The following is a 14,899-nucleotide window of genomic DNA, read 5'->3' as shown; positions in this document are numbered from 1 at the left end:
GCCTAATGTGTCCATGGGCTGTATTGAAATTCAAGCCAACTATACTGGACCTTGATGATGGAAAGTAGGACTGAGGCTGAATCAGTCATCAGAATTTGCTTTCATCCAGCCAGCCCTCTTCCTCTTAATCTTCTCTCCCTTTAATTATCAAGGTGTAGAAGGTATTATCAGAAGGTAAGGGTCCTAAAAATGGTTTATCTCGAGAGGCTGGCTGCCTCTATGTCTTTCTGCTGTGTTTTGGCCCTCCACGGTCATGCTAAGTGAGATGCAATTGCTGTCACTTGCAATCTTTGTCTGATTTGCCATTTGCTCTCGTGCTATGTCTTGCCTTCTGCGTTGACATTTTGGTTGCGTTATGAAAATAATGTGAGAGGAAAATCAAGAAGATTGTTTTCTTCTTCAAATCTTTGAGCAGGTAACCTGATGTTATTGAGAGTGGCCAGTGGCAATTTAATGAGTTTATTTTTTTTTAGCCCCGCTTTTTGTAAATCTTTCCCCTAAGCTGCAAAGGAAGCAGCTGTGATTGCATTGCAGAAAAACAACAATGGAAGGGAATGCCATAATAATGTTTTGACCTAGAGCTGAATAATTTCAATAATGGAAAAACCATTTCTCCCAACACAATATCTCCTGAAATATTTCTGGGAATATAACAGCTTTAATATTATATATGCTCATAACTGTGTTCTGAATTGAACAGAAACTTTGGACCTTAATTTCAAAGCATCCATTTTTATCCCCTTTTTGACCTTTACCATGCTGCTGTCTTTTTTTTCTTCATTACGCTGATGTATCTTTTACAAACCACGGCCACACCGACATTTTTTCTCTCTCTCACCTGTCTGTCAGCATTGCCGCCATGCTTCTTTGTGCTCCACAATGCCTGCTTTCGAGTCGCCCAATCCAATCAATGTGTTTCCCCAACAGCCATTGTCAAGAAAGGACAGCCAGAACAGCTCCCAGCTCAGCGTTTCCAGCCACCGGAGTGCCCACACCGACTCGCCCTTGTACTCGTCGCTTGCACCTCCGCACAGCGAGAGCGCCGCTCCCCCGGTACCATCTCAGCCCCTACCGGGCCTTCCACCCCAGGACTTCACAGCCGACGGGACCATCCAGAGAAAACCAGATCCCTTTAAGATTTGGGCCCAGTCCAGGAGCATGTATGAAAGTAGGCGTAAGTATAATATTTTTGGTGGCGGTTTGGATGAATGCTGCATGCAGGTCTGTGGCTTGGTGGAGGCCTGCGCTGGCTTTGAAAGGGGGTGAGGATTTATGCTGATGTATGTAAGTACCTTTCTGGAGGGACCTATTGTGCTCTTTCCCACATGCTGGTGATTATTATGACTTTCGGGTCACAGTCTTGCCTTTGCACTTAATTTCCAGAACAAGAAATGCCATACATTCCGCCTTATTATAGTTTTTCACCATCATAAGAGGCCAATATTTCAAACATTCTTTCGCATATAGTCACTGTGACTCGATTGCCGTCAGTTGCTCTGATGCAGCAGACGTCTTTCTACAGATGTATAATTAGTTTCAATGGCGGGGTGGATGTCAGCGGATTGCGTGCCTCCCTCTCTTGTCTTACCAAAGCATGAAGAAACTTTTAATTAAAAAGCTCTCAGATCTAGTGTCCCAAAAAAATGGGGGGAGGAGAAAAAGCAACATTCTTCAAGGAGTGAGTTACGTTAACATCTAATCGCTTTGGCAGGCATCACTTGTCAAAGCCTTCCAATATTTAGATGAAGAAGAATATGAAAAGAGGAGAAGGCCATGGGCTAGTGGTGCACATGCAAGTCCAGTTGCAAGTAGACCCTTTTTTTATTTGAATTAACAATAAACCGATAGCTACATATGTACATTCTAATCTAATATTTTATATAAATATAAACAATCAGGAATAAAAAAAAATCTATACACATATATATATATATATATATATATATAAAATGTAAAAATATATGTAATCTAGAAAAATATATATGAAATATGAAAATATTAAATATTTATAAAATATAAATATATCCAAAATGTATATAAAATATGCTAGTATTTTAAAATTTAAAAAGGGCCATGAAGGAATCAGAAAAAAGGATGACAATTAACTACGGGAAAAACCCAGGAGAAAGTGTGGGGCTTAGAAAAGATGAGGAAAAGAAAATTGGTGATAGCAGAGACGCCTGAGAAAAGCAGCTTGCATATGGAAGGAAGTTGACCTGGATGTACCGGTAGGGTAAAATCCTCACTTTTCTCACGCTGCATTGAGCTTTGGTGCCTGAAAATCCCGTCACGCTCAGACATTCGCTGAGGCAAATACATTTCTGAGCGCAAGGTTCCCTCCAAGAAAACCTTTTTTTATTTATCCCTTGACGTCAAGGTTGAAGCCAACACACAGAAACTTCTTTAACATTATTGTCTGTTATTGAAGTTTGACTTGCTCTTTGAAAGGAACATTTTTTTTTTTTTTTTACCATATTCTGTATGCGAGCCATAAACTGCAAATATTCACCAGTCACCGTAAAATCTAATCTGATCCAAACCGCCTGTGTGGTGGATCATTTATCAAGCTAGTCAGAATCTGCCTCTCCTCCACTGTTGCATTGTGATAGATTGAAAGAGATAGTCGCCCTCCGCTGGGATTTTAGCTGTCGTCCAAAGGATTGTAAGCAGACTCTTCAGCCTTCTGTCGCCCACCACTCGTTGTGACTTTGGCATGGAAATCTCCTTGCCCGTTTGCTCAGAGATCTGCACAGCTGCAAGCATTAAAATTTATGTGTATAAAAATTAAAAATTTTACATTTGATGTGCATTTATGCAGCGTTGACAACGCACAAAGATGTACACACTCCGAGGTGGCCACTTCTTTTCATCTAAATTAACAACGAGCTGCTTTGCAATTCCATGAGCACTGCTTGCTTACCTTATGGCCATATCAATATCGGTCTTTGTTGTTATTATTATGGGAAGCCTCTTGAGATTCATATTGCATTTGTATTAAGCTTGCAGGTGTCAAATCCATCTCTTGGCTGAATTATGTGTTGCTGATGAAAATATGTTGATTTTATTCAGTTCCAGACTTCCAGGAGCAGGATATTTTCCTGTGGAGGAAGGACACAGGGTTTGGCTTCAGAATTCTTGGAGGGAATGAGGAAGGAGAGCCAGTAAGTGTCCCACTTTCTGTGATAAATATTTTTTTTATTTTCTTGTATCAGTGTTTCAAGGCATCCGTTTGTCTTTCAGATCTACATCGGCCACATCGTGAAGTACGGCGCGGCAGATGAGGATGGACGACTGAGGTCCGGCGATGAGCTCATATGTGTGGATGGCACCGCCGTGGTGGGCAAGTCGCACCAGCTGGTGGTGCAACTGATGCAGCAGGCGGCCAAGCAGGGCCATGTCAACCTCACCGTGCGACGCAAAACCAGTTACGCCGGTATGGAGCCCTGCTTCTCTTCTCTAACCAAGTAACAAATCCAGTGGAGATGCTGACAATTATTGTCCAACTTTGGCTCTCTGAGACCATGAAGAGTGGAAGCAGCACATGTCTCTTTTTTTTATTGGCCAGATGTGTGTCAGGGTACGGTACCCGGAACATCGAAAAAGAAAACATAAACACAATATGATGGAGTGGCCGGTTAACCTTTGACCTGACGACAGCGGCTGCCTTCTAGCGTAAAGAATATGAAATGCCCTCCTTTGGTAGCTGCACAGGAAATGAAATGTGGAATGAAATGTCAAGATAGATCAAGCAGGCGCACTCTTTTCTTTTAAAAAAAAAAAACAGATTAGTTGTTGAGAGGTTGCTGGAGAGGCCAACTTTCAGTTAAAAGCAGTTGTGCTACGATGGTAACAGATTTTTTATTTTTTTTTATAAGGCCGATGCCGATTTTTGGCTGGGAAAAAAGTCTTCCACTCACTTGAACTTCTTGCATAACTGAACACAGCCTGATTGCCTTTGGTTTGTTTCATCCACCTCTTGATCTTGTTATCCGCGTCTCGTCTGTGTCCTCACCCATCCACATTTTTCCTCTTCTGTCATGTGCAGTTAAAGCTGAAGGAGACGTGCCCCCGTCGCCCGCCTCGTCCCAACACAGCAGCACCCAGGCGCCCAGCCTGACTGAGGAGATTGGAAAGCGAACTCCACAGGGCAGTCAGAATTCCCTCAACACCGTCAGCTCCGGCAGCGGCTCCACCTCTGGCATCGGCAGCGGAGGGGCCGGGGGCAGCGCCAACATCGCTGCCGTCGCAGCGGCCACCACCTCATCGCAGCCTCCCAACGTGAACTCCAGCATCCCTGTCTCCTCCGCCTTGCAGCCTTATGACGTGGAGATCCGCCGCGGGGAGAACGAAGGCTTTGGATTTGTCATCGTGTCATCTGTTTCCCGTCCTGAGGCGGGTACCACCTTCGGTAAGTGCACCTGATTCTTTTTTTTTTTTTGTATATGAAATATGAAACACACTTGTCAGCTTTTCTTTCTCACCGAGGTCTTTTATCTTCCTATTATCTTTATGGGCAGTTGTCATCCATAAAACACCGTGTTTTAGCAAGAGAAATACAACCAGGGCTCAAAGAAATGTTTCATCTTCATCTTTCAATCTTGTATTCGTCCCAACTTGTAAAGCTTTTCTTTACTTGCAGTTGCTGCTTTATCCACACACGGCCTTCATAATTGATCACGAGCAAAATGCGCCTTAGATGAGACACCTGTATTATTCATCCGAACTTAAATAGATCCTTGCTAGCAACATAATGAACAGCACTATCCACTGTTAATGAATACATGATTACCTTGACAAGTTTTTACTTGTTATAAGCTGCATGAATCTTTTCAAAATTTTTTTGTAAGCTAGTTGTATCTTTGTGTATGCATTACACTCTTGGCCCTATTCTTGTGATTTCCTGTTTTCACCACTTAAGTATTTTACTCCTCTCCATGCTTACCTTGTCTCTGTGTGGGTGGAATGGAAACTGCACAACTCTTCATATTTGGCTCACAAAGCAGAAAGGCTCCCTTTCACTGGCCAGTTGAAAAGCTTTATTTCATTTTAAAAGACGTGTAAAATATAATGGAAAGCAGTGGGAGCAAACTTTGCTGTGCCCCTGGTGTTGGGGATAACAGCAAAATGTTCCTGCAGATGCAAATCTTTCTGAACCTAAATTTACATGCAGCTTCTTTTTTGTGTTGACACGACTTGACATTTTGCAACCCAAGTTGGGTTGTTTAACAGGCTAAAAACGTAGATGGTGCTTGAAGTGGCATTGATGAAAAGCAAGTTTCGCGATGGAGTAGAGTTAGTGCACTTGACGGTGACAGCTGTCAAACCTTGGTGAGCCCTTAAGGCAGCTGCAGAGATTTTCCCCTTAGATGTATGTTTGTCACCTGCGTCGAGTAAGTGAGACTCTGCGATGCAGACACAGCACAGTTTTATTTTCAAGATCAGATTTTCACTGCAGAGGTTTATGGAAAAAAAAAACACATTTGAAAATTTTGGTGCAAGGACACGAAGAAGATGTTTTTGTTTTGTGACTTATTTCATAGACAATAAGGGAAACTACAATGGGATAGATTTATTGGCAGTGCACGCACATTTTCCTCTCTTTGCCAATTTCTGCTTTGCTAGTTTTCTGATCAGCTCTTCTGTGACTTTGGCTTTACCTTTGGCTGCTGGTGATATTAACGCTTAACCTTCTGATTCTCTGTCTCTGCTCCCTTCCCTATTTCCCACCTATCCCCCCACCTCCCCCACCAAATTCCACCACAACACACATTCACACGCACGCACACTCTTGATATGTGCATCACATCACGTCTTTGGTGACGATAGCCAGCAATGCTTGTGTGGCCATGCCTCACAAAATAGGACGAATCATCGAGGGAAGCCCCGCCGACCGGTGCGGGAAGCTGAAGGTGGGAGATCGCATCCTGGCAGTGAACTCGTGCTCCATCACCAACAAGTCCCACTCGGACATTGTCAACCTCATCAAGGAGGCCGGGAATACTGTTACACTACGCATCATTCCTGGAGACGGTGAGTAGAAACTGCCGCTCAGCAGTTTTAGAAGAACATCTCGTAATGCATGTGATGGACATGACCTTCATCCTTCCTGCATTTCTCTTCTGTGGTGAAAGTTGATGTTTTTTGTTGGTGTTGTTCTCTTCGCTTTGCACTGACAGCTGAATCTGGAATGCTATACAAATATTGTTTAAGCGCGTTTGTGTGCGCAGCGAAGCCAATAGTCCCTGTCAATCTGCTCGCGGGTAGAAATTGAAGCTATTTGTCTACTCGCCCGTCACTCACTCACTTCCAGCTCATTTCTAATGGGTGAAGATTTTTGGCCCGCTCACGAGAACAGTGAGCCAAAATTGCTCTGCCAAGGAGACAAAGCGGGGAATAGTGTGGAAAAGTTAGTATTTATGGGGAGACCGAGACAGAAACGTAAAGAGTATCGGGGAGAAAATTGTGCCCTGTGTGTCTAAATTCTCTAGTCGGTGTTTCCACATGGCTGATCATCCCTATACTTTTTTTTTTGTTATAACTTTCTAACGTAAATAAATAGCAGAGCAAAGAGACTTCGTCGAGATAAGCGAGGTTGGGATTGTTTTTCCACGACACTGACTTATGACTATCCGGTTTGGGGCATCTTCTCGTGCACAGTGACCGCTAACCGCCTTTTTTTGCTCACATTTCTCATTTTTACTCTCCTATTTCATTTTACTCTGTCCAAGCTGTCAAGGTAGAAGACATCTGAAAAGAGGCAGCTCAAAGAGTATGAAATGTAGTCGGACAAAAGAGTGGAAAAATATGGAGGGGGGGAGTATATTCAATTAATTTGTGGAGGGAAAGCAGCTGGGCAGCTGGGGGGGAGCTAAATGGAAAGAGGCAGCAGCACAGAAGGTGGCGTTGGGGATAAATTGACCAACACAGACAAACGGCTATTTTATGAGTGTGGCCGATTTTGCCGTACATGCCCGAAAATGGTAAATCAGGCGGTTTCAGCAGGAACAGAGCAAACAGAGCCATTCATCCTCCTCCCTTATACATTTTGGATGTGGTGACAAGTTCAACCAACGGGTCGTGATGTGGAGATGAATACTGAAGCCGAGAAAAGAAATGAGAGGAGCGGGGAAGAATTCCAATCACAGGCTACCTGTAGACACCTGATAAAGATTACATTGTTCTCGGAGCAAGAATAATGATGGCGGTGCCCCATGTTTTTTGAGTTTCACTGATAACGTGCTTTGATTGAAGCCGTGCGACGATAACAGGCTGAATATTCGAGAGCTTCCGTGTCTCCTAAGGCTACGAGTGCATGTTTTGTTGTTTGATCAATCTCAGCTTGGCAGAAAGAGATGGAGACGTGTTCCTCTTGCAGATCAAATGCTGTTCAACAGAATAAATGAGCACATGCTGTAGTACTTTGCTTACTAGAATCGAGAACTCTCTTCCATGTTGGATGCAAATGGCTTGAAAACAAATCTTTTCGCAACAGTTTAGACTAATATACTACATATTTTGAAAATGATTGCCGTCATCTTTCACCTTCAGAGTCATCAAATGCGTCTTTATTGACCAACGCCGAAAAGATTGCCACTATTACCACCACTCACACAGCCCAGCAACAGGCAGCACCAGAAGCCAGGTAAATGTCAACTTTGGCTGTTTAATCTCGATATAAGAAAAAAAAAATTCTTTTGTGTAAATAAAAATGCGTGTTTCTGTTTCAGAAACAATACCAAACCAAAACAGGAATCATTTGACTTTAAAGCCCCTCAAGCGCCTCCCCCGCAGCTTCCGACGCAAGTGTCCGCCCAGGTAATAAAAATGAAGCCACTTGACTATCCGTCTGTCCGTCCATCCATCTGGATGCAACATAGTGTCCACTCCATGTATCACATTCCTGCTCTGCATAGAACCCACACAACTCATTTGTCCACCAACCCTCAGTTGGTCGACTAATCCCTCAACTTCCCGACTCAAGGACGAGCAACTGCGTTTTCTTTATTTACTGATGTATTTCTCCAGGCAGCATTATCACATTTGATTTATTTTCATTTGATTCGGGCATTAAGAAAATCCTGCATGCTTTTAACGTAACCTCTCACTCTGCCGTGTCCCCTACTGAATTAATGCGGTGCTATGTGGAGATGGCTCCTCCAGATAGCATTGATCGCTCGGCAGAGAAGATTAGAATGGTGTGAGGACGAGAGGAGCTGGCGGGCTGTCCTTGCGTTGCACTGCGACACCACTTGCGCGCTCCGCCTTGAGCTCGCTCGGTGCATCAATTATTCAGAATTCTTACATCTGATGTATACACGTACGCCAGCGTGTGTACAGGTGTGACCCGACGGAGGCTGCTCTTTGTTTCGTGCAGCTGAAATTGGAGCCCACCTGAAAAAAACAACAATGCCTTTGTATTTGATTCACAAAAGTGACCTTGATGCAACTTTGTTTTTCCCCTCTTTCTTGTGTTGCTCTGCCTCCATTAGGATTCTGAGTTTTACTCGGCAGACCTGGAGCGGGATAGCAAAGGCTTTGGCTTCAGTCTGCGGGGCGGCAGGGAATACAACATGGACCTATACGTACTGAGGCTAGCTGAAGATGGAGCAGCCGTCCGCAACGGGAAAATGAGGGTATGGATTGTCATATAAAGCACAAATAATCACAAGTGCAAAGATATCATATTTACCAGCAATGATGAATTGATGTTGGTCATCAAACGGTTACTGAAATGGCTTGATCAATTTTCCAGCCATGCGACGACAGTTATTCGTGAATATAATTACTTGTGCGTAGCAGCGTTGCCTCCAATTACAGCAAACTCGACTGAACACTTCCTGTGTGAGCGCGGCGTCGAAATTCGATTTATGCTGTCAGTTGATGGCTCAAGCTCCAGAAAATATTCATATATATTTAATAACTGGTCTCATACGACCTGTAGCTGCTATCTTGAATTTAAAACGAGATGTGAAAGCTTTTATTTCAATTCCGTTCTTGCTTGTTGGATTTTGAATGTATGGTACGTTAATCTGATCCAAGACTTATTTTGCGTTGAGGCACAGAAACATCACCAAAATCCATATTCCATATTGTGCCTCTGAGGAATTCCCTCGGGCCTTTTAGCATTGTGAGATAAGGGCATGGGAAGGAAGTTGGCAGGAAGCAAGTGTTATCTTGTGTGTTTTTATGACCTTTTTTTTCACATGCTCCTCTCGCCGCATCACATTAGCTTCCTTGAAAGTACCGTTTTCCGGAGAGAAAATCAAAACCTGTTTAGACGATTGCATGTTATAGGCTCAGTGTTTTTCCACCGGTTCGCACTTCCCACCGTCGGCACATCTTTCTTGTCGGCTTTATTCTCGCGTATTTTACAGCAGCTCTCCTCGTTATTCCGTCGCTGCCTCCTCTTCCTCTGATTCACACCTCGCCGCCTTGTCACACCGCATCCCCTCCCACTCACTCGTATTCTCATTCAATTCTCTTTCCGCTCGCCCAGGTCGGCGATGAAATCTTGGAAATCAACGGAGAGAGCACCAAGGGCATGAAGCACTCCCGAGCCATCGAGCTCATTAAGAGCGGAGGGCGACGTGTTCATCTGGTGCTCAAGAGGGGCGATGGCTCGGTCCCCGAATATGGTGGGTCAATCTATGAAAACATTCCATTTTCCCCCATCTTCACACCCTGAGCCAGCGGACGGTGGTGGGTTGAGGGGAAGAGAACTCAATCCGCCTCCCTGGGATCCTTCGCCCACCTCATGGGACAGTCCCCCCCCCCCCCTCCCAGGGAGTGACAGGGTTGGTGTTGTCTGGTGTCTTTCTGGTGGAGGTCACGCTTGCATTGCGCTTTGGGATTTGTTGTCGCCCGCCCTGCTGTCACCCACTTTCCATGTCATTCCACTGTCACCTTTCACCTTCAAGCAGAAACTCTCTATTGGGACTTTACACATCAGTGGTGGGGTCTGTGACCAGACAAACTGTTTACAAGATTTCAATGAGCTTATGATGAAAAATATGTTTTCTTGTGGTGGCTCCTCAGCAAACCCTAACTGAGCTTGAAGAAAAAGAAAAAAACATCATCATACTTGCATCCCGTAAAAAAATGGAAGTTACTCTTAAACACAGCTTTTGTCGGGATGTGTCACAATAAAATATTTATGATATTTATTGAAGGTGAATGTAAGCTACTGAACTAAGGATTCCAAGTGCAAGGCTAAAGAGCGAACCTCGCATCCATGCTTGACATGACTCTCACAAATTCCACCTTTTTTGCACCCACTGTTAATATCATTGAAAAGCTGTGACGATAGGAACTCCACCCATCCACATTGAAAAGTAACTTACTCCCACTATATAGAGTTTTGTACAGAGATAACAGATAGAGGCATTTTTACAAGTATTTTTGTTGTGTGTACAGAGCCATGAAGCAAAACCACGTATAAATGGATAAAAGTCTATTTCTGCATGAATCTGTCAACAGTGTAAATTGGATCTAATTCCTTTTGTCTATTTTCCATAATATTTATGGAAGTTTTTTCTTTTTCAAATTGTTTGAGCAGTCTTGATTGATAGTCATGTTCAATGTACAGGTTTTTTTTGTTTTTGTTGGCTTTCGCTACCTTGGCCTGTCTTGACGTGTGATTTGCGCTACAAATGTGCTCGTCTTTCCGTGCACAACTATGGCATCATGTGACCTTGTATTTGTTTTTTTTTTATTTTGATATTTTTCATCGGCACAATCTTTGACAGCCTTGCTTACGTTTCTGTTGATTCCTGTCAGTGATGTATAACTGCTTCATATGCTGTCGCTGTGTGTGTGCGAGTGTCACTTTTTTTGCAGAGGAGTGGCATCTGTGCTGCTTGTATGTCCAAATATTTGCTCGTGGCTTTGTGTGTGTGTGTGTGTGTGTGTGTGTGTGTGTGTGTGTGTGTGTGTGTGTGTGTGTGTGTGTGTGCGCATGTGTGTGTGTGTGTGTGTGTGTGTATGTGTGTGTGTGTGTGTGTGTGTGCGCATGTGTGTGTGTGGAGAGGGGGGGGTTATGTGTGAACTTGTTGGCGGGCCTTTTCTCTGTAAATTCTGGTATCCACTGAAGGGTTTGGGCAACTTCCTGGACTGTCTCTTTAAACTGAATGACTCAGTGGTGAAATAAACAATTTTTTTCCATTGAAAATCAATATCGACAATAATGCTCCTTTCTTTCAGTTTCTTCTGTTTTCCTTCTGAGTGATCTAAAACCAATTCTCTTTGTCTTTTATCTGTTTCTATCCTCCTTGGTGTGGTATTGCGCTGGGCTGTGTTCTTCCTTCAGGGGTGGTGGCTCCCCATCTCACTGCATGTTTGAGAAATGACAAGATGGGGGAGGCCTCTGTCCTCCAAAATCAGACCACGGTTTGTAAAAGTCCTCCACTCCAGTGCCCCCCCCCCCCCCCTCTTCCTGATATGTGTGCGTGTGTGCTGTGGCATCACCTGCCTGTGCTCGAGCGCCATCCTCCATATTGCCAGCACGGCCGCCACGTTATTTGATATGGTCACGCTGCACTCGAAGCCTTCTACGTCCGTGCAACGGTGCCGAATACGAAAATTTTACCTCCATACTATCAATAATATGTTTTGGGCAAAGGAAACCTGTTCTCACAAGAATCGTGAAGGATTTTATGTAAAAAAAAATGACTGCAAGGATTAGGCATGTTTGGGTTGATGAAAAAAGTAGTCATTTAAATTTTTAAGAATTATTAGCTCGTTTATTTTAGCTCACGTTGCATGTTTTCAATACAGTGATGACATCTCAAAAGACTTCCTCATTCTCGTGAGAACACGTTTTTTTACCTTGGACAGAGGTAACGGGTTAACCTTGCCATCTCAATCATTAGGTCCTTAAAATCATTGCGTTTTCAGACTTTCAACTTGCTTTGAATAGCGTCTTGGGCATCATGATAGTGCATGTCAGAGCATGGCTAATGGCTGAAGACAAGCTGAGTCATCAACAAGCAACAAACTGGTACTGGTGTCCACCAGTCAGCCATGTGTGTTTTCCGAGGTGACCCAAATAGACCCGCGAGCAGGTTTGTACTTACTAACGTTGGCTTCACAGATGTGACGGTGTTTTTGGATTTGTCAGCTGCTTTTCTATCCTTTCTGTCAAGCTGCCGCTTTGCCATTTAACAGCTCGCCATCCTTGCCGGTAACTTCATTCGAATGGCTTTCATTCAGCATGGGCGTTATGAGCTGTTGGTTGCAAGCATGTTTGACCATCCCGATCCGGCCCGGTCTGAATGTTGCACTGTGTTGCAGACGGCACCCCAAACGACAGCAGCGCAGCCTCAGGGTTACAAAACGCTGCGGAAGTGAGCTCCGTGCCCTTCAATGAGCCGTCGGAGCAAAGTTACAACCCGGAACCCCAAAGCTCATCTCGGACCAAGAAGGAGACGACCCATCACTCATCGGGCACTGGCAAGCACCGTTCACGTCACCGCCGTCGCTCTCCTCATAAGAAAACCAGCACAGGTAAACACAAAAGGACAAAATCTCCCGGAAAGATCAATCTGTTGAAGAAGAAGAAGGATGAAAAGGGAAAATCCGAGCAGCGCCACCATTCCGGTGGGCACCACCGCAGCCGCCACCGCTCTCCTGACAAGGGGTACAAACGCTCGCGCAGTGCAGAGAATGCCCTGGACGGACGTCACGGGGGACACCGCCACGGACGCTCCCCCGACAGGCACCACCATCGTCACCGCTCACCTCAACGCTCGCCTTACCGCTCACCTCGACGCTCGCCTTACCACTCGCCTCGACGGTCACCGTACCGCTCTCCTAGACGCTCGCCGTACCGCTCACCTCCCCCCTACAAATCGCCCCAACGCTCTCGCCAGCGCTCCCCCAACAGACGCCAGGATCGCTCCGCCGACCCCTACCGCAGATACGGCTCCCCGCAAGGAGCGAGGCAGCGCGGGAACGAGAAGCCCGCCGTCGTCGAGGCGGTACCGAAGGCGCCGTCGAGGTTTACCGAACCGAGCCTCACTTTTGAGGACAGCGTCCTGCGCGAGGCCCCCGCCCTGGTCCGCCTCAATAGGGTGGCCGGGGAGGAGCGGCCCTTTATGAATGACAGTCTCCTGACCAGAGCTTCTACCATGGAGAGAGCCTTCGGCGGGGACAGCCTGCTGAGGGACATTTCCCGCAACCAGAGAGACACCTTCGGGAACGGCTCCCTGCCCAGAGTACGTACGCCTGACTCCGACTTGGCTTACAACCGGTACAGCTCGCTCCTGAGGGGACGATCGCCCGAGAGGGCCAACAGGGACCGGGACAGAAACTACCCTAGCAGAGGATCTACCCCAGAACCGTACCGAACGCGCAGCCTCGGACGGGACATCTCCCTTATCCAAAGTCCCAGACGTGAAGACTCTGAGGACGAAGAGGATGACGACAACTTTGTGGCGGCTAGGGTGAGAGAGTACTACACCACGTTGGAAAGTGAAAACAGTCGCTCCACCAGACCGCTGCTTCCAGAGCCCAAGAAGACCTACAAGGATAACCCCAGAGACCTGAGCATCTGATTGGACAGCAGCCACCCAATCACGGCCACTACACATAATTCACCTCAAGTGTCCGTGCCCATCAAGATGTTACAAAGTCAACACTGGTTGTGTTCTCACACACACACACACACACACACACACACACACACACACACACACACACACACACACACACACACACACACACACTCTTGCACGCAGATTTGATAAATTGATGTAACAATATTCAGTTACTACAACCAAGACGGTGGTTCCTCTTGTTTTTTTATTGTATTATTTCCCCCCCTTTGATTTGGATTGATATTCTACATTTAGAATACTCCAGACTTTTCCATAAAATGTAAAACCATAAAAACAATGATGTGCCTAACAGTTCCATTAACAACCATTTGTTTGTTTTGATTTGATACTTGGCAGGTGTTTTGTGCTGCACATGATGAAAAAGGGAAAAAAGAAAAGTCTGTAGATTTCCACAAGGTTCCTATGGTGTGCATGTCTTTACTGGTCTCTCTCTTTCTCTCGTTCACTCTCTTGCTATCTTGCACCTTCTTTCAGTCTCTCTTTCTCTCCATTGCCACTGTTTTATATACATTTGACCAGACTATAGCACAAGCCTGCATTTATTTGTATATTTTTTGACAGTTTGCAGTATGTGTACATTCAGAGCTGATCATTTTAAATGAATGAAGGGGAAATTAAAAGTTAAACTATAATGATGGTGATGTTAAAATAAAATAATATATTCCACAATCTTTGACAACGTTGATTTATTTTCCTTTTCTTCTGTCTGTCCCAATTCAACAACATTTTTGGTACAAACCTTGTCTGAGAAGAGGAAATGATTTGCCCAAACAATTTCTATTTTTACTTCAAAAGAAAGCTATTTTTGCAGTGTGCCTATAAATGTAACCTCAAAAAGACATTTCATATCAAATAGTATGATATCGGTAATTTTGTGGTGGAGCGGTGTGACGATTGCGTATCGACTCGGTGGACTCTGAGCTTTGTATTATTTGAGCCCCCTAAGACAAAGGAATGAGGATGACGACATTGTTAGCCCAACGTGTTTGTAGAGATGAATTCTTTGAAGCAAAGCGCTTCCTTCCATCTTCATCAAACACCAAAGCTCCCGTATGTGCCGACGGACTCAACATCTCCCCGCTCACTTTGGGCCCCCTGACCCTCTCCCTCTTCCATCCTTTCCAAAGCTTTGTTCAAATAATCAAGCGTGCTCCGACTTCCGCAAAAGGTTGACCTCTTCACCTCTCATTTGTTTCACTCTCTCAAGACTTGTCAATGAATTAGTACACAGACTGTAGCTAATTTAATGAATGATAATACTAAGCAAGCCCGCAACAGTTGCCTTT

General features: G+C 44.8%; 1 protein-coding gene across 5 annotated transcripts in view; it reads left to right on the top strand.

Annotated features, from left to right (window-relative positions):
• magi1b (membrane associated guanylate kinase, WW and PDZ domain containing 1b) overlaps positions 1-14,299 on the top strand; it is a 63,591-nt gene extending 49,292 nt beyond the window's left edge. For 2 of the 5 annotated variants that reach the window (XM_085923235.1, XM_085923238.1), the window contains 10 exons: positions 928-1,174; positions 3,070-3,161; positions 3,241-3,433; positions 4,046-4,408; positions 5,827-6,030; positions 7,549-7,642; positions 7,728-7,815; positions 8,490-8,633; positions 9,497-9,635; positions 12,289-14,299. In XM_085923235.1, the coding sequence (XP_085779361.1) occupies positions 928-1,174; positions 3,070-3,161; positions 3,241-3,433; positions 4,046-4,408; positions 5,827-6,030; positions 7,549-7,642; positions 7,728-7,815; positions 8,490-8,633; positions 9,497-9,635; positions 12,289-13,550 (2,826 nt within the window). In that variant the 3' untranslated portion in view covers positions 13,551-14,299. Of the gene's footprint in view, positions 1-927; positions 1,175-3,069; positions 3,162-3,240; positions 3,434-4,045; positions 4,409-5,826; positions 6,031-7,548; positions 7,643-7,727; positions 7,816-8,489; positions 8,634-9,496; positions 12,060-12,288 lie in introns of all 5 variants that reach the window. The other 3 variants (XR_015067527.1, XM_085923236.1, XM_085923237.1) reach the window with 3 other exon arrangements.
• The last annotated feature ends 600 nt before the right edge of the window (positions 14,300-14,899 follow it).

Source organism: Syngnathus leptorhynchus, chromosome 11 (genome assembly GCF_054491065.1).
Source record: "Syngnathus leptorhynchus isolate UIUO chromosome 11, UIUO_Slep, whole genome shotgun sequence".
In the NCBI taxonomy this organism is placed as follows: domain Eukaryota; kingdom Metazoa; phylum Chordata; class Actinopteri; order Syngnathiformes; family Syngnathidae; genus Syngnathus; species Syngnathus leptorhynchus.
This window is presented reverse-complemented; position numbering and strand designations above follow the sequence as displayed.